The 16,850-nt window shown below is 36.2% G+C and overlaps 2 protein-coding genes across 2 annotated transcripts in view; both read left to right on the top strand.

Annotated features, from left to right (window-relative positions):
• LOC140952410 (uncharacterized) overlaps positions 1–16,850 on the top strand; it is a 148,686-nt gene that overhangs the window by 41,287 nt on the left and 90,549 nt on the right. The gene's annotated exons all lie outside the window — the stretch shown is intronic.
• LOC140953050 (uncharacterized) overlaps positions 3,492–16,850 on the top strand; it is a 21,368-nt gene continuing 8,009 nt past the window's right edge. Inside the window, exons 1-5 of the mRNA XM_073402533.1 lie at positions 3,492–3,614; positions 6,156–6,785; positions 8,678–8,756; positions 9,321–10,464; positions 13,064–13,314. Of these exons, the coding sequence (XP_073258634.1) occupies positions 3,582–3,614; positions 6,156–6,785; positions 8,678–8,756; positions 9,321–10,464; positions 13,064–13,314 (2,137 nt within the window). The 5' untranslated portion in view covers positions 3,492–3,581. The remainder of the gene's footprint in view (positions 3,615–6,155; positions 6,786–8,677; positions 8,757–9,320; positions 10,465–13,063; positions 13,315–16,850) is intronic.

Below are 16,850 nucleotides of genomic sequence, written 5' to 3'. Positions count from 1 at the left end.
ATTTTCCGTGGTCTACGCTGTTATAGATCATAGAAATGACGTTTTATGGCATAATTTCTATGATGTACAAGAGTGTAGACCATGGAAAATTGTGTTCGATTTGTATGTTACAATAACATTCATTTTTAGTTTCCTCCGAAAGTTTCTCGGAAAATCACTCGTGACATGTTACGTCATTTCTATGGTCTATTTAACAAATAGATTCCATGTTGCCGTGCGTCTGTTCAGTAATAGATCACAGATGACGTCAAAATGTCGTAAAAACAAAGAAGTGGCACACGAGCCGTAGGCGAGTGTGTCACTGTTGTTTTTACCACATTTTGACGTCCTCTGTGATCTATTACTGAACACACCCACGGCAACATGGAATCTATTTGTTTTATACAATGATCAGAAAAGAAAAAGACCGATACACATACCTGCCTCGAACCGCTTGACCTTTTGAGAATTTGTGCTAGTTTAGGCATTTTTGAAGTCCCAAACCCAACTTTTCATCTTAGCTTCTTCTTTATCTTACTTGTGTACAGTTTCTTCGAAAAGGTTTTCACCGTCTTTTCTTGCTCAAAGAATAATAATAGCGAAAACATTTTGCAAAACAGCGAGTCTCTCGTAGCGAAGACACACGATGGCAACTGTTGTGAAGATTTCTTGTATTTTAGGCATTGTCAAGTAGTCAATAGCTTTTTTGGTCTCCGTTTCTCCATTTTTCTTCTTTGTAAATAGCTCCTGCTAAACTTTTTCCGAAGCTTTCACTTGCCTCAATCCGAAATAATGTCACAAACATTTTCAAAACCGCGTGCCATGTTGAAACAAACAAAGAAAACAAGTTTCCCGTGACGTCATCTATGTATCTGTACTCTAATAGATCATGGGCAACGACCAATCACAGCGCGTGTAGCATTCAAATCATTGTTTAAACTCTCATAAACCATTGCTTTCGACCAATCAGCAGGCGAGGATTCGCTCAGTTATTGTAAAAAATCTGGTCGACGTGCATCAAACGTCTTTGCTTTAGCTCCCTGAACCCTGAATTTCAGACGTCTCCTCGAGTCGCATCGAAGGAGTTTGCGACTCGAGCAGAGTGCTGAAAAACAGGCTAAAGCTCCTTGTTGAGTTTTTAACTTCGGCGTTCAGGGGCGTAGCCAGCCATTTTTTCCATTTTAAACCCGAGTTGTAAAATATCAGCAAGCCAAGTTAACGCTGACCTATAAACAATTACAGCAAAGTTCTTTTTTGCTTCAAAATGTTGCATTAAATGAATTGTTTAGTAGTGAGTTTTCAACGAACGGGCTCTTTGAACTGAGGAGTGAACTATCATAACCAGTATCTCGGAGAGTATCTGACCGTGGTAAGAGTTTTTTTTTTTGGTCCTTTATAAAGAACTCTATTTGAAACGCTCTTGTTATCACTCAAAGTCAATAGAAACGTATCTCTCTGCGTGTCTGACTTGTGTGCACCTAAGAACTAGTGATCAGCCTTTATCTTCATAGATCGCTCTAACTTCCCCTAGTGCAAAGGTTGCAGTGGACACGGACATTCCATTAGAAAACGTGGCGACTTTTTCATTTGTATTAAGGTCTGGAAGTCCGTTCAGTCTGTTTCGCTGAGTGTATTTTTTTAACGTTTTTAAAACAATAACATGTTATTGCGGCAAAATACATGATTGCAGAACAAGACTAGTATTTAGATCGATTTTCAAGTGAAGAACAACTTGTTCCAAGCTGCATTTTAAAATCGATCAATGCAAAGATCAACCCAGTTAACCAGGGCACAAAATTATTTTTTGCTTTGGAGCAACCTGGATACTTAATATTTCAAATTGGTGGCCAATTCCGTGAAGTTAGTTTCCAGAATTAAACAGAAGGAAAAAAAAAAGGAAAAACGTTTTACTAGATCAGATGATATTTTCAGCAGGTAATCAGCTCTGTCTTCCGCAAAGGCTCCCTCTTGGTATCCCAGAGGGCTCTGCGAAGGAGAGAGAGGGAATCAGAGTAAACAAAGAGGACCCAACCAAGTAGACCATACATTCACCGCCGATACGTTGAATTAGTGTTAAGTTTGAATGTCAGTCTGCAGTTTCATGCACTGTTAAAATGCGATTACTAAAGCTGATTTCCAACCATTTTTTTAAGCCCGGGCTTAATGGCTTAAGGTAGCTGGGCCCCTGGGTTTAGGTCCTGCTATTCAACGAATATAATTTCAAGGAAGACTGTGGAAGGATCACAAGCCCAAAAGTGATACTCACCCGTCCTGTTTGTACCCACTAAGGAGCTTACGTATCTCCCCGGATTATTTTTAAACTGGATACATTCTCGATTGCGGGAGGAAGATAGCAAAACCCTAGTAAATTGCCCGATCGTGATTGGGCGACTTTGATTGTAAGTGAGATTAACAACTTTCAGGACGTACTGTAGCTCTAATATATTTAAGCAATAGACCATACTTTCTATGGGTTTACTGGCGTGATAACCCACTTGGGATGTTGGGAGAACACTCGAAAAGCTTGTAAATCACTAGCCGAAGGCGAGTGATTTACTAGCTTTTCGAGTGTTCTCCCAGCATCTCAAGTTTTCTATGAGTTTACCAGCACAATAAGCCATAGGTTTTTAACCAATCAGAACGCGTGTACCATCTTAGTTATTTTATAAATTACGATATTTTAGCATACAGCTATTATCTGTTATTACTCAAATTTGAAGCTTTCACTGGTATTTCCTTTTTGAAATAGCGTGACATTGGACAAATAGCGTGACACACATATCCGTGACAATTTGTCACGTCTGCCTGAATGCAAATAACGGCGGAAGTCTAAGGTTTCTCAGGGTTTCTCTAGGACGATAGTAAGGCGCGGCGGGTGCATGTCGCGTTCAACTGGCTAAAGCAGTTGTGTTAAAAGAAAGAAAAAAAATTAAAACAAATCATAAAAGTTCACAGTTCTTATTGATATCTACCAAGTTTTCAATAATTGATATTATTTCCGCTATTTTGCCGAACATCCTACATGCACTTTCACAACATTTGGTAAAATAATTCACAATTATGATTGATACTTGATTTAAATGCCTGTAAAAGTTTATAACTTAAATAGATTTGTGAGATATCTCCCTTTGAAATAAGCCTAATTTGAGAACTTGTTTTTGCCGCTATTTGTTATTTTCGTTGACATTTAGTAAAGAGACCTACCTCGTCCCCATTCTACAGAGACCTGTACCATTTTAGGGCCTTATAAAGTGGAAAAAAATAACGCCGTGTAAAAATGATTACCCTCCATGAAAGAAGTGGTCTTCTTGCTATGAACTTAAGGCTGAAGATGTTGTTGTTTAGTTCGATTTTCAGTCATTAATTTCATATTTTTGTAGAAATATTCGGAAACTTCGGGTCATGTCCTGTTTCACCCAGGAACCGGAACAATTTCCCGCTCCTATTGTTCAACTCGCGCTGTGATTGGCTGAACGGAAAAGTGCAAAATTCTAAATATTTTAATCACGTGAACCAGTTTGAGAGACAGTGGGACAGAATTTCACCTTGCTCCTACGTGAGGAAGTACACACAGCTTGTTTTTACTGAAAAGTAACCTCATAATGGCTGACGAAGAAGCTGTGCTCAAGAAAAAGGTAAAGATAAGTCTTTTAATTTAAGCTTATGTGTAAACTGTGCGAGACGTTTTGGTCGCTCGCTCCCCTTGTAAACAAGCAAATGGACACATGTTGCTCGAACTACAAGAGACTGTTTCCTGTTGCTTTGAAAGCTGTGCTTGTTTACTTTCTTTTAAACTTTAGCCTTTTGAAGATAATAATGTGCTATGCTGGAGAGCTACATGGGCCGTCAATCTTGAAAGGTTTTGTCGTTTAATTCTCCAACAGCTCGGTTGAACTTTTTGTTCATCCTGTCACCTTGACTTGTCAGGATCGTGGCATCACGTACGTAAACACCCTCGCAAGCGAAGTACATGCATATATTTTTTTGTTGTTTCAATCAAGAAAAATTTTACACAATTTAAAACGGCAAAAAATTAATGATAATAAGAATGGATGCTTGCAATTGAGTGAAGGGTACATTTGCTTACTTCTGCTTTGTCTAACGAAATCAGCTTAATTTTGTCCAATTCTTCTCCGGTCATGTATCTTTTTCCTGGATCTTTGATCGTATTTTGTAATTAGCTTAAGGCTTATGTTTGGTGTGAGATGATTTTCCTTTTGTTAAAAATGCCTTGTTAGTGAAGGTTCTGTCACAATTATCTATTTTAAAAACTGTCGAGGAATTCATGGCGCGTGAGAGTTTCGCAGAGACCTTTAATTGGAAAATCAACTTCGTCTGGGCAACCAGTAATGAGTTGAAAATATTTGATGTCGGTCATAAACGACGAGGCTAATCACTATATATTACCGTAAATGATAAATTTAATTTAAAACAAAACGGTCTTCGCTACGATTAAGCTTGAAATTAAATTTTTACTATCATTACAATGTTATCTCATACCCACTGTGTTGTTAAAGTTTACAATTTCTTCCTTTTTCACAAAGCATTTTAAATCACATTCTCACAGAAAATGTGTTATTAAGGAGCATTGTATCGTTTTCCTTGATCCAAAATCAACAATTTTTCTGCTAAAAGGATGCTCTTGTAAATATTTACAACTTGGAATGTTAAGCGGGAATGTGATATAGCTTTTGCATGTTGTCCGAAAGATCAAGACTGTTTTGCAGTTTAGAGAAAATTTTTACTGACATTCATTTGAACTGCAAATTTGTTGTGCATTGAACTTTCCTCCTTTCCCAAATGCACCAGCTAGTGCAGTTTCCGATCAACAGCTTCCAAAATCTACCACAGCTAATAATCTTTTTGAAAAGTGAGACGGTCATTAATTTGCTTATTAGGTAGTGTTTCGCTTCAGTTGTTTCAAATTTAATTACAGAGATAAAGTGGTACTACATTATTTTATAAGAAAGTTACTGAGGGGAAACATGTTTTCATTGTCTTTGTTTCAAGTGAAATAAAATGAATGGAGATTCCCAGGATGGCTAATTTCGTTATGACATGGGTGGCAGAAGGAAAAAAAATGGTGCCTTTGGCTAATTGGATAAATCACCTCCCAGATTTAATCTTCTTCCACAGAATAAAACATTGAATGACCCAAGTGACCAAGGTTTGTCTTTTGGGTTAAATCAGTTAAATTTTTTGTACCAGCTGTTTTTATGTATGAAATAGGAACATTTTAATTACTATTTGCGACATGTCCACTGGGAGGTACATGTTCCACAACTATGTCTTTTTATACCTTTCTGATCCAAACTATTTACCCATTTCTCTGAAGTTAGTCATCTCTAAGAAGAACAACATGATTCCTTATGTAAATTTTGAGAACATTTTCTCCTAAGAATTTTCTGACTATGAGCCAGCTGAAATCGCATTATTACATTTTTTGAAAACAGTTAAGCAAAAATTATTATTTATTATTATACATTTTTTGAAAACAACAAAACAAAATTATAATTTATTACTAAGAATTAAAAAAATAATGGGCATAGGGCATTAATCCCTGTTGTAAACATCTATCTGGCCATTGTCCTTTCATCTTAAACTGCATTAACTTTTTGTTGCATCAATACAGAACAAGTTAAGACACTCTCTGTTGTAACTTTCCTTATGTGAACAAATCAATTTTGTTATTGCAGAGAGAAGCTATACTCGATTCATTTCTTTACCATTCTTGTTGCATTAAGTGTTGTAATACATGTTAAAGGGGACAGACAATAAATATTAGTGTGGTTGCTGGAAATATCTATAAGTTGTAACTGTTGCTGACATTAGATTGGGTCCTGCCGTTTTTGAAGTGTTGGTAGAATAAACTTCTGACAAGTTACACAGCTTGAAAAAGCAATGCAAGACAGTTGAAACGGCAAACAACACAAAGCTGGGTTGAATGAAATGTAGTTTCAATGATAAAATAGTAGCGTAACTTTCTCTTTAAGGCACATTTAACTCACAGGTGTTAAAATTCAGACTAGGTACGCATCAACCCCTCCCCCCACTCCAATTTATTCTTTGTCCGACAAACAGGTACTCTACATATGAATAGCAAGGTTTAATTTCCTTTGTTATACTCAATTGATGTCACTTGCTCTGTTCCAACAACATGCCTTTATTTTTGCTAGTTGGAAGATACCACAGACTTCGACGAAAGACGAGCAATCAGGCAACAGCTGAGGGACTTAAGAAAGAAGAAGCTTGAAGCATTAGAATCTAGCACAACTGCAAATGACAGAACAAGAAGAAGGGAAAGGGTGAAAAAAGAAGAACAAACGACCGTCATAACAGAGACAAAATCCACCCAGGATTCATCACAGCCAGGAATCCAAACCAAGATAGAAGTGAATTATTCACGTACAACTGTTATTAGTGATGGACCCTCTGAAAATGGTGTTGAAAGTGAACCTAATGAGAGTGAAAAAACTGTAGAGGAAGAGTCCGTTTCCGTTGAAAATGAAAATTGTGTGGAGGAACAACCAGAGAAGATGGAAAATGGGACTCATTTTAATGTGCAAGTAAATGGCGAGAAGAGTCCCAAGGAAGAGGAGGAGTCTGAACAAGTAGATTCTAGCCCTCAAGAACCATCAACACAAACTGAAACCGTTGAAACTTCTGAATCAGCTGATGTTGAACCTGAAACCAAGGAAACTCCTGAAGAGGCTGAGAAAGATCCCCCAGAGGACGAAATGGAAGAAGTTGAATTAACCCCAGAAGTTGTAGGGAAAATGGAAGATGTTGATATGCTGGAAAAACTGGTAAGATTACAACTGCTAATTCCTGTACAGCTTATTGTTGCTATTATTGCTGTACTAGGAAGTACTTCTTAAGAGAGGCACAAAGCCAAATACTGTACAGTTGAGTGCAGTATTAGTTAAGAGTGTGACCAACATCGGGCCATAAAATCCTGGTCGAAATAATGAAGTGGTTGTATCAATGAGTCTTGAATCTGATAAAGTGACTAAGTGTTTTTTAGTTCGAGTTAACTAACTTTTTGGTCATATAAATAAGGGTTGTCATAATGCATGTTCTACTTCAAGTACGTTTTGCATCGCCTGTACTCTCCTAGACTGTAGAAGTGATAGCAGATGTTCAGTACTCAAATGGAACTAAATGAGTGTATTTAACCCTTTAAGCCTCAATGTCCACAAGCAAATTCTCCAAATTGATCTCTATACATTTCTTTAAAGATTAAGTTGAGAGAGTTTAATAAAAGATCAAGGCATTTTCTCTTAGGTGATCATTTAATGAATTCTCATAACCTAATCTCTTGACATTGTATGGATATTGGTAGGAGAAAATTGATGTTGGTCTCTATTGGGACTTAAAGGGTTGAATGATACAGTTAGTGTGCAAAAAGAACTCTGACAGTGAGTAATGTGGGGATCATGGTTTGGTTGTGCAGTTGTAACAGCCATGGGGGTGTTATTCAATCAAGGGGCTGGCGGCCAAAAGCTGCATGGAAGCCTCTGCATACTCCAGGCACCCACTCTCTATCCAGCGGTAGAGTTGTTAAATATATGTTGTTGATAAAAGGGATGTAGTAGGCATTTGCTGTGTTGCTGTGTTGTTTGGTCTCAATGTATGCGTTATAGGTCGAAATTAAATTCAAGTTACAGCAGCTTTTTTGTAACTTAGGTTGATTCTCAATTTCGTTTTGTATCCTAGGGATAGGAGACAAAGGAAACTGAGAATCTACCAAGGTTAAAAAAAATTTTGGCTTGAATGTAATTTTGACCTGTAAACAGGGTTTTTAGTCACCTTGAAAACCCTTGAATTTTAGAGTCCTTTTTAAAGGGCTCACTTGAAAGTCCTCATTCCAAATTTTAAGTGAGGAAAAAAATAGCACTTTATTTGAGTGTCAATGTATTTAGCGCAAAAGTGCTAATTGGGGACACTATATTAACATCTCCTACTGGAGACGGGACCGCCATTTTACGTGGTCATCGGAGCCACGTCAAGGTCAAGCCATTTGCAGGGTAAAGGTAGTACCTTTCATTTCTCAGTCATTTTAAGACCCTTAGTATTGGTCCGACCCTGGGAATTGAACCCATGACCTCCCGCTCTGCAGTCAAGTGCTCTACCAACTGAGCTGATCCTGCCACGGTTAAAACATTTTCGAACCTCTAAAAAACTTTGGCAAATTTATACATATGTATAACCATTTTTGGAACCAACAGAATAAGACCAGCATTGAGAAAGTGGAAGCCAGGTATGGGCTCACAAACAAATTTTCATCAAAATGTGGTTATTACCCGGACATTTTAATTTGTAGTTTTATTACTTGGAACGTATGTTAAAAGAAATAAGTCCTTGAAAAGTCCTTTAATTTTACATGGAAATAAGTGTACAAACCCTGTGTAACGTACTTGTACATGTATGCATTGTCAGAAAGACAAAATAATTATTGGCACAGGGACCTTTATGAATAAATTGAGGCAATAATGGATTGCATTCTTTTCCTAAACATTACTCTTCCTCTTGTACACAACAGCAAATTTTTATGTTTGCTTGTTTTCGTGTGAGTTTTTCCATGTCTTCAATTACAAAGCAAATAATTTGGTTATTTGTTTGGGATAGATGCTTGATAGAAAATAAAGTTTGTTCCAAAAATATTTACCTAATGATGTTTTTTGTTTGATTCTAAAAGCTAAAAGAAGTTCCTCTCAATGAATATGAGTTACGGAAGGCAATAAGACTTCAGATAAGACAAATGAGAGTCAAGAAAGGTTGGTAGAATTTTTTTATTGATTATAATTTATACTTTTAGATTTTGTATTTAAAGAAACCCCTAGTGACAATGACTTCCCCAAGTGATCCACTGCCATAATATGTCTCCATTCAATGTTTGCTTTTTAGAAGGGGGAGAATTTGACTAACAGTTTTAGATTTGCTTAATAGCAGGGCCCACAAAGCAAAACTGTCAAAGTGAATAATACATCTGAGCTCATGCAGATGCAAGTCAGCACTGAGGTCTACATGCCTCCATGCCTCCATGCTGACATGTGTCTGTGATTCATCTGAGTGGCTCACCTAGTTCTGGCCTGCACTGCGCCTTCTTTCTTGGAGGTCTCTAGTTTCATAAATATTTCTGTCTATACATGTTGCTGATCAGTGATGTATTTTACATATAAATGTGTTTAAACTGCAGCAACCCAAAAAAAAGGTCGAACAACACCCAAGTTCAATGCTGAGGCCTCTGCACCTAAGGGAATGAGGTTAGTATGGGTGTTGAGTACAATGGATTATTACGACTAATGCATTTCTTGTCTTGCAAACTTTTACGTTCACAGAGAAAAGCAAAGAAAGCAAAAATGTATCAGATCTCGCAAATGTGAAACAAACTAAACAGGATAATGAACCGGGAGAAGACCAGTTTCCTGGCAACATGCCCTCTGGAGATGAACCATCTGAAAAAATTGAAGCACAAGATAAGACTTTGACAGGTACTGACAATCAAAATACTGACACGGTGGAAAGTGACTGTGATGTAGATAATTCTTCATCCACAAAATCCAGCATAACATCAGAAAGCCCTTCTGAATCAGATAACCCTGGCAAGCCACCTCCTAGGCCGCCACGGCCAGTAAAGACATCAAGCGCCAGCTCAGCATCAGAGCTCACTGGAGACTTTAAAAGTAGAATTCTCGGGAACCCTTCAGGACCTGCATTGAGGGATCTCTCTAAGAAAGGAAAACCATCTAGCCCAGTGCAGGTAGATTTCCGAAGTCAGCTGAAGAAGACTGGTTTGAGAGCTGATAAGGACTTGACTGCACAAGGGAAAAAGCAGCAGCAATTCCTAGGAGGAGATGTACGTGGAAAACTTAAGGCGACAGGTGCTGATCCATCAAGAAATCTTTCAGCAGCAAGAGTTGTTGGTAAGAAACAAGAAGGCCCTGTAAGGGTTGACTTTAGAGGAAATTTAAAACAAAGCGAAACCGTTGATGGAAAAAAAGTACCACCTCCACGGCCCCCTCCAACATACTTAACAAAAAAAGCTGAAGCCGCAAAGAGCCAAGCAACCAAAGACTCTACTTCTAAAGAAGAAGGCACACCTACTGGAAGTTCAGAAAGAAGAATTTCCAGTTCAGACTTGTTTAACATGCTACACAAACCAGTAGAGAGTTCGAAAGAAGGCTACCTCGTGCAACGGGGTCTTAAAAAGGCAGAGGGGTCAAAAACTGTATCACAAAAGTTTGTCGCACCGACAGTAGATGCTTCTAAGGAGGATGACAAATTTAAGGCAAGAATGGCGCAAAGAAAAGAAAGATCGGAGAAGCATTTTCCTCCTGGAAAGGGTTCCAAAACTGACAGGAAGATGTCCGCAGGCGTGGAAACCAAAGATTTTCAATCCATTCTAAAAAAAGCTGGTGTACAACAGCCAAAAACTGTTGATGAAAGCACAGGTGCTGACTCAGAGAGACGGCCAAGTAAAGGGTAAGTTTTGCTATTACTTGCAATTTTTTTTTCAATTTATATGTGTTGCGATTCTTTCTGCATGATGCTTATGACTTCAACTTCAATTTCTCTCCTATTGATTTCCTCTTTTCTTCCTTTATCTAATCTCTAGAGACCCTGTCTTCAAGTTTGTTTGGCATCAAGACTTCTCTATGCTTTTATGTATTAATCTGTAGAAATTCTGTAAATTTTCAAAACTGTAAAAAATGCTGTATCAAAACAGGAATTTAGGGTCTTTTCTGTGTAGGCTACAATGTCCTTAAAGAAACCAAATTATATGTATTGAGCTGGATCTAAGTAAATTCTTCTGTGAAATGGATGATTCAGAAACTTCCACAATTCAAGTTCAACTAAAGATTCGCGGATCATTATACGTTTCTGGGAAACTGCCCACCTACCCCTCCCCTAAGCCAACATTAACACTTACTTCTCACTTAGGGCAAAATGTTGGCTTAGGGGAGGGGTAGGTGAGCTGTGTTCCAGAAATGTATATTGATCCAGATACTCATTCTAGGACTGTGAGACAATGTCTTAGTTCAGTGATAGAGACCAGAAAGCAAAGTCTCAGTTTTTTCAATCTTGTCAGTCAACCTGGTTCTCAGGTTCTCTCTCCTACCCTCTCTCTTGCTTGGTGGGAACAGGCAGGAGAGGACCCTGGAGACAAGGTCATCTTGTCAGTTCGAAAGAAAAGACTTTTTCAAGAGTAAAGATTTGCCAATTTTGGAAGGCTGACAACATCTGTTGCAACAACATTAAATCAGTTATATTTCTTTCGCCTCTTATGGTACAACCCTTTCATATTGAGATGTAAATTATTCTCATTTTGCGCCAATGCTTTGTCTCTGTTGATGAAGTCTGCAATTCTCATAACCTCTTTAATTGAGAAATTTACACAATACCAAGAGAAATTACATACTGAGATTTTAAAGGTTGCAGTCTTTTTTCACCTTTTGTGATTTGGGATAATTACTGGTGAAGCAAATTTGATCTTTCTAACACAAATCATTTGCATAGTTTTCTATTTAATGTTGCTTTGTGGTGACAGTTTAGACTATCAATCACTATAAAATTGAGTTTTCAATTATGTAGCCATTGGTAAGTGACTATGAGAGAAATATTTCTAGAGCTCAAATTAAAACATGTGGCAAACTTTTTTTAGACACTTAATGAGTGGAGAAGACAAACATTTACCTAATGATTTAAAGCTTTAAAATCAATTATAGGTTAACAGCACTAATTGTGGTGTAATAATGAATTTATTGTGAAGGAAAATGAGCAACAGCTGAATAAATAGAACAAAAAACCAAAACAGGTGTCTTGAGTGTTTATTCATACATCGTACATGCATGCAGATTTCATTAAGATAACACAAAATGACACAAAAAAGAAACTATTCCAGAAATGTAACAGAAAAGTAAACAGAAACTATTCCAAACATGTAATGAAAAATGAAGTAAAGACAAATGAAAACTATTCCAAAAATGCTTCATTAGTAATCAATCAAAACTGAAATATTATTATTAAGTGATTTAGTGACTAATTGAGTCAAAGTCCAAACCTTCAATTGAAATGATAACCTTTTGTTAAGAAAGGAAAAACTCGTGTTGAAACACACAGCACACCATACGACCATGTGTAATAATAAGGCTGCAAACTACAGCTTCATCTATTTTCTTGGGAAAAAAATGTTAAACTTTCCATAAAATGTTTTGTGTCCTGTGAAGAACAGTCTGAAGAGAAGCTTTGTTATGATTCATGACCTTTTGATTGTTATTGAAAATTTTAATGAGCGTCAGAGATAAAATCTTCTATTTCAAACTGATGTCTTTAATAATATGTTTTAGTTAACTGTCTTGTCTGTTTTATTTCTCTATCTACAATGGTCACTCTTTCCTTCAACCTTTCATATCTTTGCTTTGCTAACAGCCTAACCAAAGCATTTATAGTATTTGTCATGTTTTATGTGAGTGTTTTAATCAAAACATGCTTAACAGGCATTCTCAACTATGTTGTCCATTTCTGGATGTTTTTGTATCTATTGTGTTTGAATCTATTTTGTATCAAAGTCAATTTTAACCCCATACATGTAACTCTTTGAATTACTCTTAAGTATTTATAAATATCTTAACAACCCGTTAGAAATTTCAGTTTATTACACTAGGTTATACCCTTCCCCACAAAAAAAGAAAATGAATTAAAAAATGCAAGTCATCACTCACCTTCCTTATTCAAGCAAATGAGCCTACAGCTGTATTGAAGAAAATAAAATTCTTCCACTATTGAGAGAAAATTAATTAGCTCAATATACTACTGGGATGGTTACACAGATTATGCAGTTTCGTTAATCTTTTCTAAAACGTCCTTTGTATATAAAAAGAGCATACTCTTCCTGAAGTTTTTGAAAAACAGATGTGATGCATGGATTATTTTGACCTTATGATACAATATTTTAGTAATTTTTGCCATTGACCAATCCTTTTAGTTTTTGAAAATGTTTGATTGTTGATAATTGATATTTATATGCAGTCAGAACTGTTTTGTTTTGTCTATGGCTCATCCAGCTTCTCTTTTGCAACAGGAGTGAAAGATTTTCTGTGGACATTCAAGACAAAAATGAACTTCACAAGTTACGTGCTGATCTTCTGCGCGAAAAGGAACAGAAAGACAAGGGTGCTGTTACCAGGTCAACAGAGAAAAGCACTGAAGTTGAAGAAATAGATGGTGGAAAAGTGACCAAAGGAGTCACAAAAACCACTGAGGTTCACAAGCAAGATGGGGTCACAACAACGGTGACTAAGACAACTAAAACAACAGAGATCCAAGGAAGAGGTTAGTGGATATACTTACTTCAGTGGCACCCATGCAATGACAGTTTCCTCCTAAATGCACTGAAAACTCCTTTAGGCTATCCAGAGTATTTTCAGATCTCTAGAAATGCATTCCAAGTGGTGCTATTAAATTTGTCTGTTCGGCCGTCCTAAGGCAACTTGAGTCTCTTCGAAATTACAAGGGCCTTGGTATCATTTTCCCGAAAATTTTAGGTGCAATTTTGAATTTTACAAAATTGAGAATTTTTCTGATTTCTCTCTCCATCACATTTTAGAATCCAAAAATTCTAGGTTTCCTTTTTCTTTGAAAAATAGGCTAACTTAAGGACTGAAATGCAAAAAACTTAAGAAAATTGTAGGGAAGTTGTTAGATATGCTACGAAAATTATACATGCATGGAACGGTCATCTAGAAATTTTTAGCTCTCTCAAGCTATAGAAAATTCTAGGCAATTCTTGCTTCTCTGGACAGATATTTAACAGAAAACAGTTGTTGGGTGCCCCTGTTACTTCTTTCCTTTGGGGCCCAGCAGTTACATGTAAATCTTTGATTAATTGCAAAATGTTAGCACCAGGCATTGACTTTGGACTCTGGTAAAACTGATTTTTGGATAGTGCACAGCCTTGATACTAAAGTACATGTTATAGGTCGAAATATAATTCAGGTTAAGATTATTTGACCTAGGTTCATTGATTCTCAATATTTCCCTTGTTCCCTAGCCCTAATTCGTAAATAATTAGTGCTAGGAGTAGAGGGAATTAAGAATCAATCTACTTCAGGTTAAAGATTTCAACCTGAAATTAATTTTGACTTGTAACATACACATGTGCATACTACGAAAAATGATTTAAGGATCCTTGGAGGTTTTGCCAGAAAAGGAAGAGAGGAGAGGGGAGAGAAAGTAACTGTTGAGGGAGGGGGGGGGGGGGGGGGTGAGGGGGAGGGAGGTAGTTAAACTCTTTAATGCAAAAAAGTAACACAAAATTATGCCTTAATTTACCAATTTAGCATCCAGAATTAAAGCCAGCGTAGTGTCTGACTTGCAAACATTTTTTTGGACAGTTTTGCTTTTTTTGGCGGGATAAGTTGACTGAACAAAGTAGCTTAAATAGTTAGAATAAAAGAATTTATTTGCCCTGAAAAGGTCCCATGTACATCGATTTGAGCTGCATTATATTATTTCTTTGCCTCAACTTTCTTTGGGAAGTATTGGTGTGCACATGTAGTTACCAACAGAAGTGATAGAGTGTAATATTAGTTTTGTGCTGTGAAGTACGTTTGCTTAGTTGCAGTTTGCATTTGTTGTTAGAATCCAATAGCAGGTGTCAGACTTAGCTTTACATAAACCTCGTTGTAACTGAGTTTTGTTTGTTAGCTGTAAATTACTGACAGTATATAGCCCTTCTGATAATATTGGCCACTAAAAATAGGAAGTTGTCTTGATAAACAATAATTTTAAAATTATTATTCGGGTTTAGAATTTGAAAGTTTTTTTTCATTCTCTCATAGATGACCTAGGATTAATAGCAAATTAATTATTTATACCATGGGTGAACAGAAATCATATTATTAGTTATTCCTGTTTTCTGTCCTCCTGTTGAGTATATCATTTTCTTTTTGTGTTATAATTTTACTTCTTAATGTTTTTTGTGGGGTTGAGAGCTTAAGAGTGTCGGATTTTTAAGGAACTTTAGCCAGAATTTTAAAAGCACAGCTGTTTCTGTTTTCATTTTTTACCTCTTAAGTAATTTCCAGTGCAAAATCTCTTCATATAAGTTCATAACATTTTTTAGTGTTGATTGGCAGTACCCTAGCACATAAATATTTTACATTTGTTTAACAGTGCTCCAGTGAGAAATCGTGTTGATAATTAATCATGTTACAATGTTCATCAAAGACTAAAAAAAATTCTTGACAATTTTCTTTTGTTCTTTAATCTTCTTTCTGTGTGGGTGAATGAATTATTAAGTAAGTCTTTGCTGAGAGAAAATATCCCTGTAGATAGAAATGACTGTTTTTCAGCTGATGCTAGTTAACGAATGTTGTCAGAACATCTCTGTTTAGAGAATTGGCACCTATGTTCATAAGGCAAACATTTTCTTTGAAAAGAAATTTGAGGCTTATTTTTAACTGGGGTTGTAATTCTTTTACTACAAAGTTCATAAGCCCCTAGCCTGGTAAGTGAGTTACTTTGCTTTAAAGCCTTACATATTTTGTGTTACCTTGAGGATAATATGACTTGATAATGCTTTCAAGATCATTTTATTTTTCTGGGGATTTTAATCAAAATTGTTTGAATCCTGACATCATAATAATTTTAAGAAGTTCCCTTTTACGAGAATCCCTCCCAAAGCTATATATCTTGCAGTCAATTTATTTACACATGAGATTGCTTACCTACTAACTTTTAACCATACCCCATGTAGTAATTTCAAAGATTGCCTACAGTGCCATACTGGTGAAATTTATTTTTTTCTTCAGAAGGTTATATACTTTAAGTAGGTTTCATTTATTACATGTATGTGGGCAATACAATTTCGCTGCTCAGACTAAAGAAACACAATGTGTTATGGTATATGGTAGACTTTTTGAACTAGTTATTAATTTTTCAAGTACATGTAACTATGGTTTTTTCCCTTGGATAGTGAAGGTGTTAATGAAGAGTTAGTTAGTGCTTAGTTTTTCTTTCATTCAGCGGTGATGATAAGATATTATATTTTTTTGTTATCAAAGTTAAGGTTGTGCATTAACTATAATCTTTTTCTGTTAGATTATTGATCAAAGGTGCAATAATTGTACCTTTATGCTACTCCTTGAATTATGAGTACATTTTGTATTTTTTTGTCACTCTGGAAGCTAAAAAACTGTCAGCAAACTGTTAGTATGTTGGCTAACAGTTAGATGAAAGGATCAATAATCTTTTTTTCATTTTTATCTTGGATTAAAGTCAGGAGAAGTGTTTGGGGTACTACTGCCTTACATATTGGACATGGGAATGTGTATGTCCCACTCCAAAGAATAGGTTTTCAAGCAGTCTACTCTGGGATACAGTATAGAAATCAGAGAATTTGTGTCGTAAATAGAGTATTATTTATGGTAGATTGATCAATGGTGTGGTGATTTGGACCTTCTAGTACAAGATAGTCTGAGATATGGTAGTGATGTAAGCTAGGGGTTCTAGGATCCCAACAGCCCATGGTAGAGTACCCCCCCCCCCCCCATACTGGAAGGGGTTAAAGTTCAGACAGTATGGTATGTTGCTGATAATGATAATGATAATAATGATGATAATAATAATAATAAATAAATAATTATAATAATAAAATAAAAAATATAATAAATCTTTTTTTGATAACAAAGCTAACTATAAAATCCTATTTATTATTAATTTTTCTTTAAATTATAATGATAATATCAATAATAATAATAATTATTATTGTTTACCCTTGGTAGTATTTATAACACAAAGGCTAGTGGGGCCAAACAAATTAGTGTCTGCAGCAAATGATCTAAATAAGATGGTGAAGAATCCAGTTT

The sequence above is a fragment of the Porites lutea genome, chromosome 11 (genome assembly GCF_958299795.1).
Source record: "Porites lutea chromosome 11, jaPorLute2.1, whole genome shotgun sequence".
NCBI classification, from domain to species: domain Eukaryota; kingdom Metazoa; phylum Cnidaria; class Anthozoa; order Scleractinia; family Poritidae; genus Porites; species Porites lutea.
Note: the sequence above shows the minus strand (reverse complement) of the source record. Positions and strands in the feature narration are given on the sequence as shown.